Source organism: Staurois parvus, unplaced genomic scaffold (genome assembly GCF_062004578.1).
Source record: "Staurois parvus isolate SC_StPar_1 unplaced genomic scaffold, SC_StPar_1.0 ptg000059l, whole genome shotgun sequence".
Taxonomy (NCBI): Eukaryota; Metazoa; Chordata; class Amphibia; order Anura; family Ranidae; genus Staurois; species Staurois parvus.
The window spans coordinates 15,619,558-15,633,645 of NW_028317855.1; the positions used below are offsets into that span (position 1 = coordinate 15,619,558).

Genomic DNA, 14,088 nt, shown 5'->3' on the forward strand with positions numbered 1-14,088 from the left:
TATAGATAATTTTTTTCTGGTTATCTTTGTCTCTACATAAGCTTGTTTCTCTATATCCACCTTCCCAAGGCTAAGGGCTACAGGTATGACCTGGGATCCTGTGAAGTCGGGATGGTGTCACTTAGAGCTGTTTTTTTTATACAGCAGCATAGATGCAAGCTTACTTCAGCCCTTAGGACCATTTTCCCTGTAAGTCTAATAGCAGTTGTAAGTTGCTGTTTGACTTTTCACAGGTTGTGGGAATTGTTTGAAGTCTAATATGAAGAAGTAATGGTATGGATTTTCCCCTCTACGTTAAATGTTTCATCATCATCATCATCTATAACTCTTGCTGGACCCATCCTTTGGATATTGGACCTTAAGTTTTGGGTGGATCACCTTTGGTATATTGGTCTATTTCAACTAAAAAGGAGCAATTGATACATATATTTTATAGTATTTCTGGACACCATATGTATAATTTATTGTGTACATAGATAAACATTTTAAATGTAGTATTACACAGTTAGCAATGGAGTTTTTTGAACAGTATATTCAGCATGTTGGAAAATGACTTATTGTTAAAAAAATCATTATTTCACGGTCACTTGAGCTAGATTAGAACTACCTGTGAGTCTGACGGTGTAGAGATTTTGACAACAGTCAGATTTCTCATCTCTCATTACACCTGAAAGATCTGCCTATCTATGGCTACCCTTGCAGTAAATAAAGTCCTGGACAACAACCAAGGCAACACTATTACAGTTCAGATTGGCCATGTGTGGAAAAGAAGTGACCAACTCTCACAATATGCTGATGACATGCAAATCTATCTGTCTACCCCTCACCTCACCCCTTCAGTCTCCACTCGCATCACTAGCCTACTACCTTCCTCCACTTCCTCAAACTCAACCTCTCCAAAACTGAGCTCTTAGTATTTCCCCCAGCCCGTGCCACCTCCACTGACCTCACCATAAATATCACTAACACAATCATCAGTCCATCCCCCTATGCCAGGGTACTAGGTGTAATCCTAGACTCCCATCTGTCATTCCAGCCCCAGATCCAATCGCTGACAAAATCATGTAGACTACACCTCCGCAACATCTCCAAGATACGACCGTTCCTAACCCTGGAAACCACTAAGCTACTTATTCACTCCCTTGTCATATCACGCCTCGACTATTGTAACTCCCTCCTCATTGGCCTACCTCATCGCAGGCTATCCCCACTCCAGTCTCTCATGAATGCTGCTGCCAGACTCATTCACCTTACTAACCGTTCTGTATCTGCCACCCCTCTCTGCCAATCCCTCCACTGGCTCCCAGTTGCCCAACAGATAAAATTCAAAACACTAACAATGACATATAAAGCCATCCACAACACTGCCCCAATTTAAATATCTGATCTTATCTCTAAATATCACCCAAACCGTACACTCCGCTCCTCGCAAGACCTCCTACTCTCTAGCTTCCTTATCTCCTCCTTCCATGCTCGTCTCCAAGACTTCTCCAGGGTGTCACCCATACTCTCAAACTCCCTACCCCAATCTATCACCTACTCTACTTACCTTTAGGCGATCATTGAAAACCTATCTCTTCAGGGAAGCCTATCCCGCCCTCTGCTAATACTGGTATCCTCTACGCTTCCAATCACTTCATCCCCCACAGTTTTACCTATTGTACCACTCACCCCTCCCTCCTAGATTGTAAGCTCCAAGGAGCAAGGCCCTTGTATTGAACTGTATTGTCTCCCACAATAATGTAAAGCGCTGAGCAAACCGTTGACACTATATAAATCCTGTATAATAATAATAAAAGTACAAAAAGGATTTTTTAAAAGACTGAAAAACAAATGTCATGGATGAAGAAACTAACAAGAAATGGGCATGCAGAATAATGAAAAGATCAGAGGTGGGAAAAAAACATGAAATGCCTCTAATGTGTTAAAAATCACAAATAACAAATAATAAGTTAGTGTACAATGTGTGCTCCACAGGGAAGAACCTTTGCACTCAACAGATGTACATACTTTGGTGATTACTTGGTGCTCATGTAGAGAGGAAAAGCCAAGTGCATTAGAAAAAAAAGAAATGACTACATGCAAGGCCAAGCATGCATCATAAAGGATTTCTATTACAGACAATATTGATTTCAAGGGCTTCAATGCAAATCCCAGCTTCAATTAATAAAAGCATGCCTGGACCAGTGGCATCAAATGGAAGTCGTTTTCTCTGCAAATGAATGTATGTGAACACTAGCTATCAGGACTCCATCAATAATTAATGCAGCTACGGATGAAGTGGGCCACCAGGGAGTCTGTGGGCCTTTACATTATTGATAAACTTGAAACTGTCCCACTGAAAGGACCATAAAAGCACACTTTTCCTTGAATACCTCTCTATCATAATGTCTGTGTCATCTCTGTGCATAGTGCAGGCCACAACAGCACAGTTACAAATATTGTGATTGTCAAAATTGCATCACAAACATCTGTCAGCCAGAGTCATGAATGTGCCGCACCTTCCCTGCAGACAGGTTTGCATTATACAGTCTACAGATCATAATTGAGTTACACAAGGAGACTGGAAGTCTCACATGCAAATCCCTGAACTACTGAAGAATCATAGCAAGAAATATTCTATTGTTGAACATGATGACAAAGTTTAGAAAAGAGCTATTAAATAGTGTTTTGTTCATTCCTTTAATTTGCTCTAGATGGCATCTTTTACATTAATTGACTATGCCTCTGGCCCATTTCTGGAATTTTTAATGTTCTATAATGATACAGCCACTGTGGCAAACATTAGGTACAAATCTGCATTGGGAAAGATCTCTGAAAACAAAATAGGTGTCATTGAGACTGTGCATTTCCCCAACTTGTGATTCACTCAAAAAAGGCAGTTAATGCATCACCATCTCATGTTTCCAGCCCGTGTTCCATGTGTTTTAAAACAAAGGCATCCTGGAAGGAAAGCTATAGGGACTGACAAACTTCCAAAACTTCTATCAGTGATCCACAAATATATGAACTGGGGCAACATGAGCCTGAACTCATGTCATTATATGATAATGGACAGAATGAACACTTAAAATGTTCTGCAACTGTTTGACTAGGGAAAATGTAGTTTCAGTCCTAGTTTACAATATTATTTTTTCCAAATACACTACACTTCTGAAGGTTTAAAGACCTGGTAAAAGCAAAAGCCTGAATATTGAACTATTGTCCATCTGCCACTTAGCTGTTCACCTAGACCCAAAAAAAAAAAAGAACCAAACAAAAACATATACTTAGGGGTTGATTTACTAAGAGTGCAAAATCTGGTGCTAGACACGTGCAATTTGTTTCAATCCGAATCTAATATCAGACAAATTTTTGGTTATTTGGAGATTCGGATGTATCTGAATTTCCAAATAACAATAGTAACGAACTTCGTTATCTGCTTCCGCGCCACCCTATAGCAGAAATACTGCTACAGGGCAGCATGGGTGCGCAAAATCACGTATATATATATATATATATATATATACGTGATTTTGCAGTTCCGGGTAGGGGGTGCGCACGTGCCCTACCCGCGCTGCCATTCATGGCCTCATCTGTCAATCACCAGGTCCCGGCCGGTGATTCCCCGCCAGCACCCGGCAATCTCTGAGTATTACTGATGGGGGAGAGACCTGTGTGTAAACAACACAGATCTCTCCCCTGTCAGCTCATGCACACTGCTTTGTATGGCTCTGCATAGAGTTTAGGAGATATTTACTGTAGAAGTGCTGTCACCGACACATGCGCACTACGCTCTTAATGGAGGTCATGCTGTCCATTGACAGTGTCGTGCTGTGGCTGAAGCTCCCTTCACACATGCGAGTGGTGACATCGTTGCCCGGCCAATCAAAAGGCTACAGCTAATGAACCTGAAAGGAAGACTGGGTGAAAATGGAAGCCTCGGGGAGCCGTGATAGCGCTCTGCTGTAGGGCTTACTTTTCAGGTAAGTCTTTCATAATGTGCTAGTATGCATACTAGCACATTATGCTCTTAACTTGCAAGAAGATTTTTTTTCTTTGCGGTTTACTAACGCCTGAACCTTGCTATGATGTCTGGCAAGGCAGTGTACATTTCAGGATAGAATGGAGAAAATTACAAATCCTTTGAGAAGTAAAACCACTGTCATATATGTATTTCTAGTCTGTATTTAGCTGTTTGGTTGATGTTTAATTTGTTTAAGTTAAGTGAATACCAACACAATTTACAGCATACTTTACTAATACTGCAGGACTCAGAATCTGGTGCAACTGCGCATGGTAGCCAATCAATTTCTAACTTCAGCTTGTTCAATTAAGCGGACCTTTCTAAACTTCTTAAAGTTTCAAATGGCCTTTTTAAAGGGAAGACAATGTTTGAGGTGAAATAAAACAGCGTGGTCAGGGTAGAATTAATCTCCTTCTACTTTAACCTCATTCAATTAAAGACTTGGGGACAGATATGGATTAAACATGTTATAACTGGGTAATTTAATTTGTATTAACTGAACTTGATTTATATATGAGCAATCAATCTCTTCTTTTGTAAGCTGATTCAGCTACTTCTACCAGCTTTACATTTAAGACCAGAAAATGAGATGGTACCTTTTGTTTTAAAGGCAAAGTTGCACAGTTTGCACACGTAAGGGCGAACATCTGTGTGGGTGCGGATATGCTTCTTCAGCATGCTTGGTTTCTTGCAGCGTATACCACATTCTTCACATATGTACTTTCCACGACCTCGTCCCCTCACATATACATAGTCTTCATTAGACTTGAAACTGTTGGTAACAAGATGACAAACAATGATTCATTTGTGTCTTCTTACACTTTATCCTCATCCTGCATCTAGAAATGTGGTTCACACATCACATTTACTTGTTATGAGAATAAAAAACAGCTATATTTAAAGTATTTTTTATATAACCATGCCTTCAATAATTTGTTGTAGAAACATTCTTCTGTGGGATGTAAAAATGAAGTTGGTATACCCACAATATTTAATTACCCAATTTATTTTATTACCGGTACTTATATAGCGCTGTCCGTTTATGCAGTGCTTTACAAATATATTATTATTATACAGGATTTATATAGCGCTAACAGTTTATGCAGCACTTTACAACATAAATATTGTACATTCACATCAGTCCCTGTCCTCAAGGAGCTTACAACCTAAGGACCCTAACTCACATTAATAGACATACTAGGGCCAATTTAGACAGGAGCTAATTAACCTACCAGTATGTTTCTTGAATGTACAAGGAAGCCAGAGTACCCAGAGGACACCCAGTCTGGCAAAGGGAAAACACGCAAACTCCATGCAGGTAGTGCCATGGTTGTGGTGTGTTCAAATGGGCACTGTCCTGCTCATTTGAATACAAGGAAGTTAACAATTCATTCAGAGAACATTGTTTGTTGAAACAATAACATGAATATGCATCAGCTGTTTAGTGATATGCATTATCTATTTAACCATTTGCTGCCCGCCCTATGGCCGAATGGCGGGCGGAAAATGTCATCAGCGTTCCGGGTGGACGCCATATGGCGTCCTCCCGCACATGCACAGATTGCGCTCCTGCAGAGCGGCGCGATCTGTCACTGGCCGTGTACCTCGGACACGGCCGATGACAGATCTGAGTATCAGCCCCGTTGCCGGTACCATGTGACCTGCTGTGACCAATCACAGCAGGTCACATGACAGTTGTATACAATGGATGGCTTCATTCATGCCATCCATTGTATACTACTGCCTAGCTGTGAATGGTCACAGCTAATCACATGCACATGTCATGTGATTAGCTGTGGCCAAATCACAGCTAAGGACAAAAAAACAAACCCTGAATGAATCGATGTCATTCAGGTAAATGCTTGCTTATAGCAAAGTAATTCTTTGCTATAAGCAAATTATGTAAAAAAACAAAAAAAACGAAATACTGATCACTTTCCCAAAGTAGTACAATGTTACTATGGTAACATTGTACTACTTTGGTCATAGTGAAATATGAAAAAAAAAATCTTAAAAAAAAATTAAAAAAATGTAAGAAAAAATAAAAAATAATAAAAAAAAAAAAATATATAATTTTTTTTTCATACTGTCACCAGTCAGTGTCCCTGATCACCACCATGACAGTTATATGATGACGCTGTACTGCACTGGTGACAATATGTAAAAATAAATTGTGAAACTAATTTTTTTAATTTTTTAATTTTCCGAAAAATTATGACAAAAAAAATACAACTTCAAAAAACTCGCCATGCCTCTTATGAAGTACGTCGGACTGTCTACTTTGCAAAAAGAGGTCATTTGGGGGATATCTGTACTGTTCTGACATTCTTGGACCTCAAGAAATTAGATTGGCTGTCAGTACTTCAGGATTGATCAATATTCAGATCTATCCCATAGTTTGTAAACTCTATAACTTTCCTACAAACTAAAAAATACATCCTAATTTGGGTTATTTTCACCAAAGACATGTAGCAGAATACATCTCGGCCTAAATTTATGAAGAACAATTATTTATTTGTAAACTTTTATAACAGAAACAAAGAAAACCTTTTTTTTTTTCTAAATTTTTGGTCTTTTTTTGTTAATTTAGCAAAAAATAAAAACCCCAGTGGTGATTAAATACCACCAAAAGAAAGCTCTAGTTGTGTGAAGAAAATGATAACATTTTAGTTTGGGTACAGTGTTGTATGACCGCGCAATTGTCATTCAAAGTGTGAGAGCGCTGAAACCTGAAAACTGGCCTGGGCAGGAAGGTGTAAAATTGCCCGTTATTGAATTGGTTAATGATTTGGTGGCTTCAATTGTCACATTTCTATTCTTTTGCTTGTAAAGGGTCTAAAAGGCCTTCAGTCACATAAAAATTGTGCATGATCTCTAGGATTTCAGGTCAGTAGTACAGGACCTTCAGCCTTGGTTCACAGTATATGCTATTTCGAATGCATTTAGAACCCACTCAATTGCATGACGTGAAAATTCATTGTTTTCTACTGTGGCCGTTCACAGATATGCAGTGCATCCACAGTGCAATTTTAAAAGAGTCCTGTGTGATATTCAGTGTGGTGCGGGTGTGATTTCCAGCCTATATATTTTAACAATAAGCATTAAAATCACACCTGCACCACTTGAACATATCTCACCACATCCAGCCATCAAAATCGCACAAAAAACTGCATCGCATATATGTTAACCCAGGCTCAATCCATGCACACTGCCGCCATCTCACTATATAGGTTTATGTCTTGCATGACAGTAGTATGTTCTTGCTGGAATCCCTCTTACTTCATTCAAGGCCTCTAAAAATAGTTTTTGGAGATAATATTTGCAATACAAAATTTCATTACAAGTAATAATCAAGAACTTTTATTATATTAGATAAAATAAGAAATCAGTGTGAAGCAATCATTTGTTCCATGGAATATGGTCATAGAGACATCAAGTGTCAGTCTAAATTGATCAATACTATGACTGTACAGAAACACTATATGTCATCTCATTCTCATAGATACTGCAAGGTCCATGTCACTGTGGTCACGTTCTATTATTTTTTTTTAATGATTGTATCTAAAGCATATCAGACACAGTGGCTTTGGTTTACTAAATTAGTAGAGGCTTTACACTTAGAAAAATTAATATGTTTATTGCAAAGTGAACATTCATTGACTTTAGCAATACTGTAAAGTTGTGTTCACTTTAATCATCCAAGCAAAAATAGTTTTTTTTTTTGTTTGCACATAATTGGGTGTTAAATGTGAACACTGTTTTTTTAGCTACAAATTGTCTATGTCAAAAACTGAAATAATGCCACTCATACTGGAGATGTATGGTAATGAACCTGAAATACACAAAGTCCGGATCAAACGTTTTCATTATAGAAGGCAAGTTCGATCCTATAACCCTGGGACCATGAAAACATTTTGAAAAATAACTCTAAGGGTAGGGGGGAAAAAAGGGGGAGAATTCACAAGGAAGGGCCTTAAGCAATTCACAGATGGGATAAAAAAAAATGGTGGGTGGGGTTGTGAGGAAGGAGAGATACCAAAGAGGGAGGAAAGGACCGGACAGACAGGAGTGCATGCTGTTTTAACTTATCAACACAGTTCAATGAATGTTCACTTTGTTCAGTGAACAGTATGGAGGGGATTTACTAAAACTGGAGCAGTCAGAATCTGGTGCAGTTGTTCATGCTACAACTGAGCTTGTTCAAATAAGCCTTGACAATAAAACCTGGAAGCTGATTGCTTTCTATGCAGAGCTGCACCGGATTTTACACTCTTCAGTTTTAGAAACCCCAATGAGCCTTAAGGAATACAATGCACATTTGACTGAAGAAAACTGAGCAGAAACAAAATTCAGTTAAAACTTGATACAATTTTGATGAAAGAACACTTTAAGGATATGTACCCACTGAGGTTTCTACATGCACCTGGGTAGCTAGGCAGTGAGCTGCACTCAGCATGCAGAATTAAGTTAAGTGAAGCATACTTCTCTATACCCAAAAACAATTGAGGGTATATACTGGGTTAATAAGGATAACATTTATAGCTAGTTATGTACAATCTAGTTGTACATTCTCAATTCAATCTCTTTTAGGTGTAGGGACCTACCTAAACAATCCATTCAATTTGTATCTAATCAGGTAGGCCTAACTACATGTTGTTGGTAACTTGTATAGTCAGCTTCACTTGCAGGACCACGCTACCAACAATCACAATGACTACCTAAATATGTGTCATGATATATTAGCATAAGCAGTCACACAAAATAAAAAACTGTAAATTACTGTTTGTTACGACCATCTGATGAACACTGAAAAAACCTGTCCTACTTTCTTTCTCCACCATCTGTAGACCTCTACCCAGGACAGTAGGTGTGCTTGCGATATGATAAACAAATACAGTTAAATGTGTCTACTGTAATGTACTTGCTAAGCATAATAAACAGAAAATCTATCTGCACCTATGTAAATACACCTGCATTTATGTACCCTCACTGTGAAAGACCAAAGTAAACATATGCACATGCGCATTACCAACATCTGTTTCTCATTAAATGCAAGAAAACTGCTGCACCATTAAGTTGTATAACAACTATAACAGGGAAACACTGCATTTGATACTTGCTAACTATGTGTAACAAGGCCCCATAGCAAATCCATTAAATCAGTCTAATCTAATTCTAACAATGTCTCTAGGGATACAGAATACTGATTCTTTTCAAATGGTCGAAATCTACATATAAAGTAACATTTGCTATTACTACCTGCCTAAATCATGGAGTAGTCAGTGTTGGGCCCTCTGTGCACTTGGGTTTCACAGAATTAAAAAAAAAAAAAAATACATATGTAGAAGGGGCGAAACAAAAAAATATCAATTGTTTAAAAATATGTCACGTCTTATTTCTTGAATCCGGTAGCAATAATTCAAACCATCAAAACACAAAAATAATTTTTTGCATTGTCCATTCCTCTCAGTAACCTTGCTATATAACAACAGACATCGTAAATCCATGCTTAAAGTACCGTAAACCTTTCTTTAAAAAAAATTAAATAAAAAAAAAAAATATATATATATATATATATATATATAGTGGAAAAATAAACGTCCTTCAAGCTTAGATTCTTGAATTAAAGCTGGATTTTAGGCAAGAAGATAAAGGCACAGTTATAAACAGAACACATAGACAAATGCTATGTGAACAAATTCACCTGCCAAATAATTTGGTGGGGTATTTTTGGTGTTCATCTCTGAAAACCTTCCTAAGGGCCCCTAAGAGCCCAAATGCTGGGTTTGGAACCATTTTGGAGAGGGGCGGTTAGCACTGTTTTTGCATGTGTGTGCTAGGGGAAAAATTATAACTAGAACTTGAACACTTCTTTAACTGCCAGCCAGACATTACATCATGAATGCTATAACGGCAATTTAACTGCAACAATTCTGTCATCAGTGTGGGAGACTCAAACGAAGGCCATGACTAATTCTGCCTAACCATCCCACAACTATGAAATTACTGTTGGGTAATGGTTGGGCAAAAGGGGTAGAGGTTAGGAACTATTTCTTCAAATGTATTTTATTTTCTCTTTGACTAACATGCTATAAGGACCTGGACTAGTGTATTTAAAAAAAACAAAAAAAAAAAAAACAAATCAAATTTAGGATATTGTAAGGTTGACAGTTCAAGGTTTACATGGTTACCAAACCATAGTGTGCTATACATTGATTGTGACTGTGGCTCAGAACAAGTTGGTGTACTAAAATCTAGGATGTAAGATAGGAGTAAGGAAGAATCCATGTTCCCCATTAGGGAAATGCTGTTTACATATATGACTGTTCAGTAAAATATGGGAAGCATTGCAGCACACCACATGAGAAAAAACACCATACTGCACAAATTATCATATGCAAACCACTTGTTTATGAGATCCTAATAAAGAGAAGTCACACTTTTGCATGGCAAATGTAAGTGAACATATAATTACAGCAGAACAGCTATGGCTTACAACCAGTTATATGCTGTTGTACATAGGATTTAAATGGAAGCAAAATAATCCCAAAGCACACGTTCCTGAAAATGGCTGTTTGGTATAGATGGGTGCTGCAGTGATCACAGGCAGAAAACCATGGACACTCAATGTGAAGAAATGCCACCAGCACACCAAGGATTCTTCAAACAGGTCCACGTGTGCTTGTGACATTTCTTCACATAGGAATAAAGTGGAACTTCTAGAATTTATGTTCTATTTTTCACTCCTTTCATTTAATAAAAAATATACACATTTCTACCTACCCTCTCCACGCTCTAGCATTGTCCCGTTTCCTATGAGCTCAGCCTGTATAGGCGGGTCTTCACATGGGCTGGGCTCACAGTGCTCTAGGACTGAGAGGTGCTCACCTGTCCTAACATTACATTAAATTTCCCGGCCCTGCCACCGCCGGGAAAAGAAGAGGCTGCGGTAAGGTCACCAGACTGCCATGAACACACAAAGCAAAAAAAGGTATGTATAGGGGCTTAAAGTGGAACTTTAACTATAACAACTTGATAAAAAATTATGTTTTATAGCAAGAAACATACATTCCACCTTAATAATTATGCTACCAGAATTAGTGTGGGCTGTAAATTGTCTTCAGAATTGCTCCTGTTTCTTCTTGCTGCAGGCTGCCATTTTGCTGAAGTGCAGAGCCCCTGAGCAGCATTAAATCTTTAAGCTGTCAGCAGATTGTTCTCTGCAAATTCGGCACAGTGCCTGAAAATAGAAAGCAACTAAGCATGTGCAGAGCAGGGTGAGACATGGCATTACTGGATTTTAATCAGTATAGGCACTTATTTTTAATGTTTTACATAGCTATACATGCAAAAAGGGCCAGCATGAAGTGATCTAGCAGGACTTTAATTCCTGACTAAAGTTCCATTTTAGAAAATACAGAGGGGGCTTCAGTGGGTGGAAGGAGGCAGATGAATGGGGTAGGTGGGAGGGGACACATGGAGTTCAACTTTAGAAAAGCTCTTCTTCTAAACCGGTATAAATTGTTGTCCACATGTAATTGCATAGGGTTCCTAGATATTTACAGAAAGCATAAGATCTGTATACTCCAAACCAGAGTTCCTGTTTTCATCCCTTCGCATCAAATCTGAACTAGAGACACTTTTCTTTATAAGAACTGCAGCGATTCAATTTGCCTTTGTTGTTAAAAATAACAGGGACTACTGAGCAAAACCATTTATGACCAGATTTCTCTGACAATGAAAATTGCTGCATTGTGCATTATTACTTCTACTTGCATATAAATTATTGCTTGTTATCTTACCCTCCTTCAAATATTTTAATCCGCATTGGTTCTGTTTGTTTAGCTGAAATATCTTTCTCTCCATGACTTTCTCCTTTTGTCCTTTCTTTGCTGTTTCCAGCAGTCTTCTTTTCAAATTTACTGTTAACAAGGAGGGGCGGCTCTGGTTTCATCTAGGACACAAAAATAAGGTTGTTTTATGATCTCCAATTATATCAGTCTATTCATCATAAAGAACTGCTCCCATGTAGTATTTGAAAATCCACACTAACACCAACAGGCATTATGATCAGTTCACAGGCTCTCATAAGGGATCAACAAGTAAACGTATCAGTATGTTGTAAGAATCAATGCAATTCATTTTGTTATGCTTTATTTACAGTATTCCTCAAAAGTTTATTTAAAGAAGAAGTTCACTTTTAGTGAACTTGTCCTTTAATAACTCCCCTAAGCTCTAAGTGTTAAATAGTTAAGTTCATCCTTGTTCCAGCAACTTTGACTGTATGGCCATGTCTGCCTATAGGTGAGTTACACCTATTCCGGCCATCCTAGGGTTCACCCATAGAAAGAGCAGCAGCACATGTGCACAAAGAGGAGCTGGCCAGGACATTTTTGGTTGAAAGGCTATGAAATAAACACTGGGCACGGGCTGCACAGTGAAGATTGCTATAATGGGGAGGTGGGTACATACTTAACATGGCAGGAGAGTGGGGGAATTTAATAAATGACACATATTTCTTTTCTTCCATCAGATACAGACTCACCATAGGTGGGTACTTTCTTCCACATTTAATAAAAACAGAAAATGTCAGTAGGTAAACAAGTACATATCTAAAGCATACAAACAATGATAAATCTTTATTTATATTATCATATTTGTATGAATTTAAATATTCAGCTATAGTCTTCCCAAGCTATACAAGTGTCAAAGATCAAACATCAAGACAACACCAAAGGGTAACAAAACAATAATTAGAAACCAATTGTCTATCTAGGTTTTGACCTTATCTATCTCCTTCCTCTTTATGGTATATACTGTACATTTTTAAATAACATTTCCCTTTTCAGGATATCATATAGTGTCTTATATATAGGTGTCTTATATTTTATGTGTCATATATATACTGAGTTTGTATCTACACCCCACAAGAGGGCAATGAAGTGCAATCTGTTCATCCCTTTGTCGGCTTTCATTTTTAATAGAGATTGTTATGGGGTGTATAATTTCCGTGAATCCACCAATATATGTCTATCATTGATATTTATTTCATCACCATTTATGCTTTCTCCGCTCATCTAGTTCCTCAAATGGTGAAAATTCACAACTCTAATTTTCACAATGGACTCTTATAGATAGCTTTTCCACATCTGCCACAACTTGCAATAAATAGAATATTCATAAGTCTTTAGGGTCCATTCAAACACACTTTATCATTACATTGAACCTTTCAGCTGCAGTTAATGTACCTTTATATAGGTTTTTTTCTTATTGGCTGAATAGCATTTGTTCCATTAGGACAGTGACTCCACCCTTACTCATTTAATCAGGTTTACCACATAAAAGACAATTGAAATCAGTCAAGTTGTCTGTTATCTCATATTTACTGTATGTCATCTGCCCTCAATAACAGACTCTCTTGTATTCCAGGGGTCCTGTCCTTATAACCCCCCCCCCCATTCTCCCATTTAACCACAGATATATTGGTATTTCGTTTGCTCCTAAAGTTTTCATTCACATGTTGGTTCACTTGCATAAGAGTATCATAAGGTCACATGCGCATACACTGACAAAGTGTATGAATGCAGGAAATATTACCATTCATCCCACTGCCAAACAGTGCAAAACACCTCGGTACATCATCAACCAACAACATTTTTTTGTCTTACAGCAACTTCATAAGGAGTGGTTTTCAACCTTCACATAGGAAAATGGACACATCCTTTCTTCACACCCAAGTGATTTTGCCATATAAAACATTGCTCTTTCTCTAACCACCTAACTATTCATTATAAATTGTCACAACACCTGGAGACATACATCTTTTATAAAAAGGAGTTTAATTTTACCTCCTTATTCATGAGGTACCTTGAGGTAGCAGGGCATCTAACCTACAGATCTATGTTTCCTCCATTTGCAACAATAATTTATAACAGTTTCCTTCTTGATGTGTAATGTTTGATCTTTAAACTCCAATAATTCTAATCGCTTCCATTTTTTTTATTGCATGGCCATTGGGGGTTAGGGAAATCTTCCTTCCATATTCCTGTCAAAAGTTCTATAATTATAACCTTTAGTTGCCT

At 37.9% G+C, this 14,088-nt stretch overlaps 1 protein-coding gene across 2 annotated transcripts in view; it reads right to left on the bottom strand.

Moving 5' to 3' along the window:
• Positions 1–14,088, bottom strand: part of HIVEP2 (HIVEP zinc finger 2) — a 278,510-nt gene that overhangs the window by 14,109 nt on the left and 250,313 nt on the right. For both annotated transcript variants that reach the window (XM_089668634.1, XM_089668635.1), the window contains 2 exons: positions 11,809–11,960; positions 4,603–4,778 (listed from right to left, as the gene is read on the bottom strand). In XM_089668634.1, coding sequence (XP_089524760.1) covers positions 4,603–4,778; positions 11,809–11,960 — 328 coding nt within the window. The remainder of the gene's footprint in view (positions 1–4,602; positions 4,779–11,808; positions 11,961–14,088) is intronic.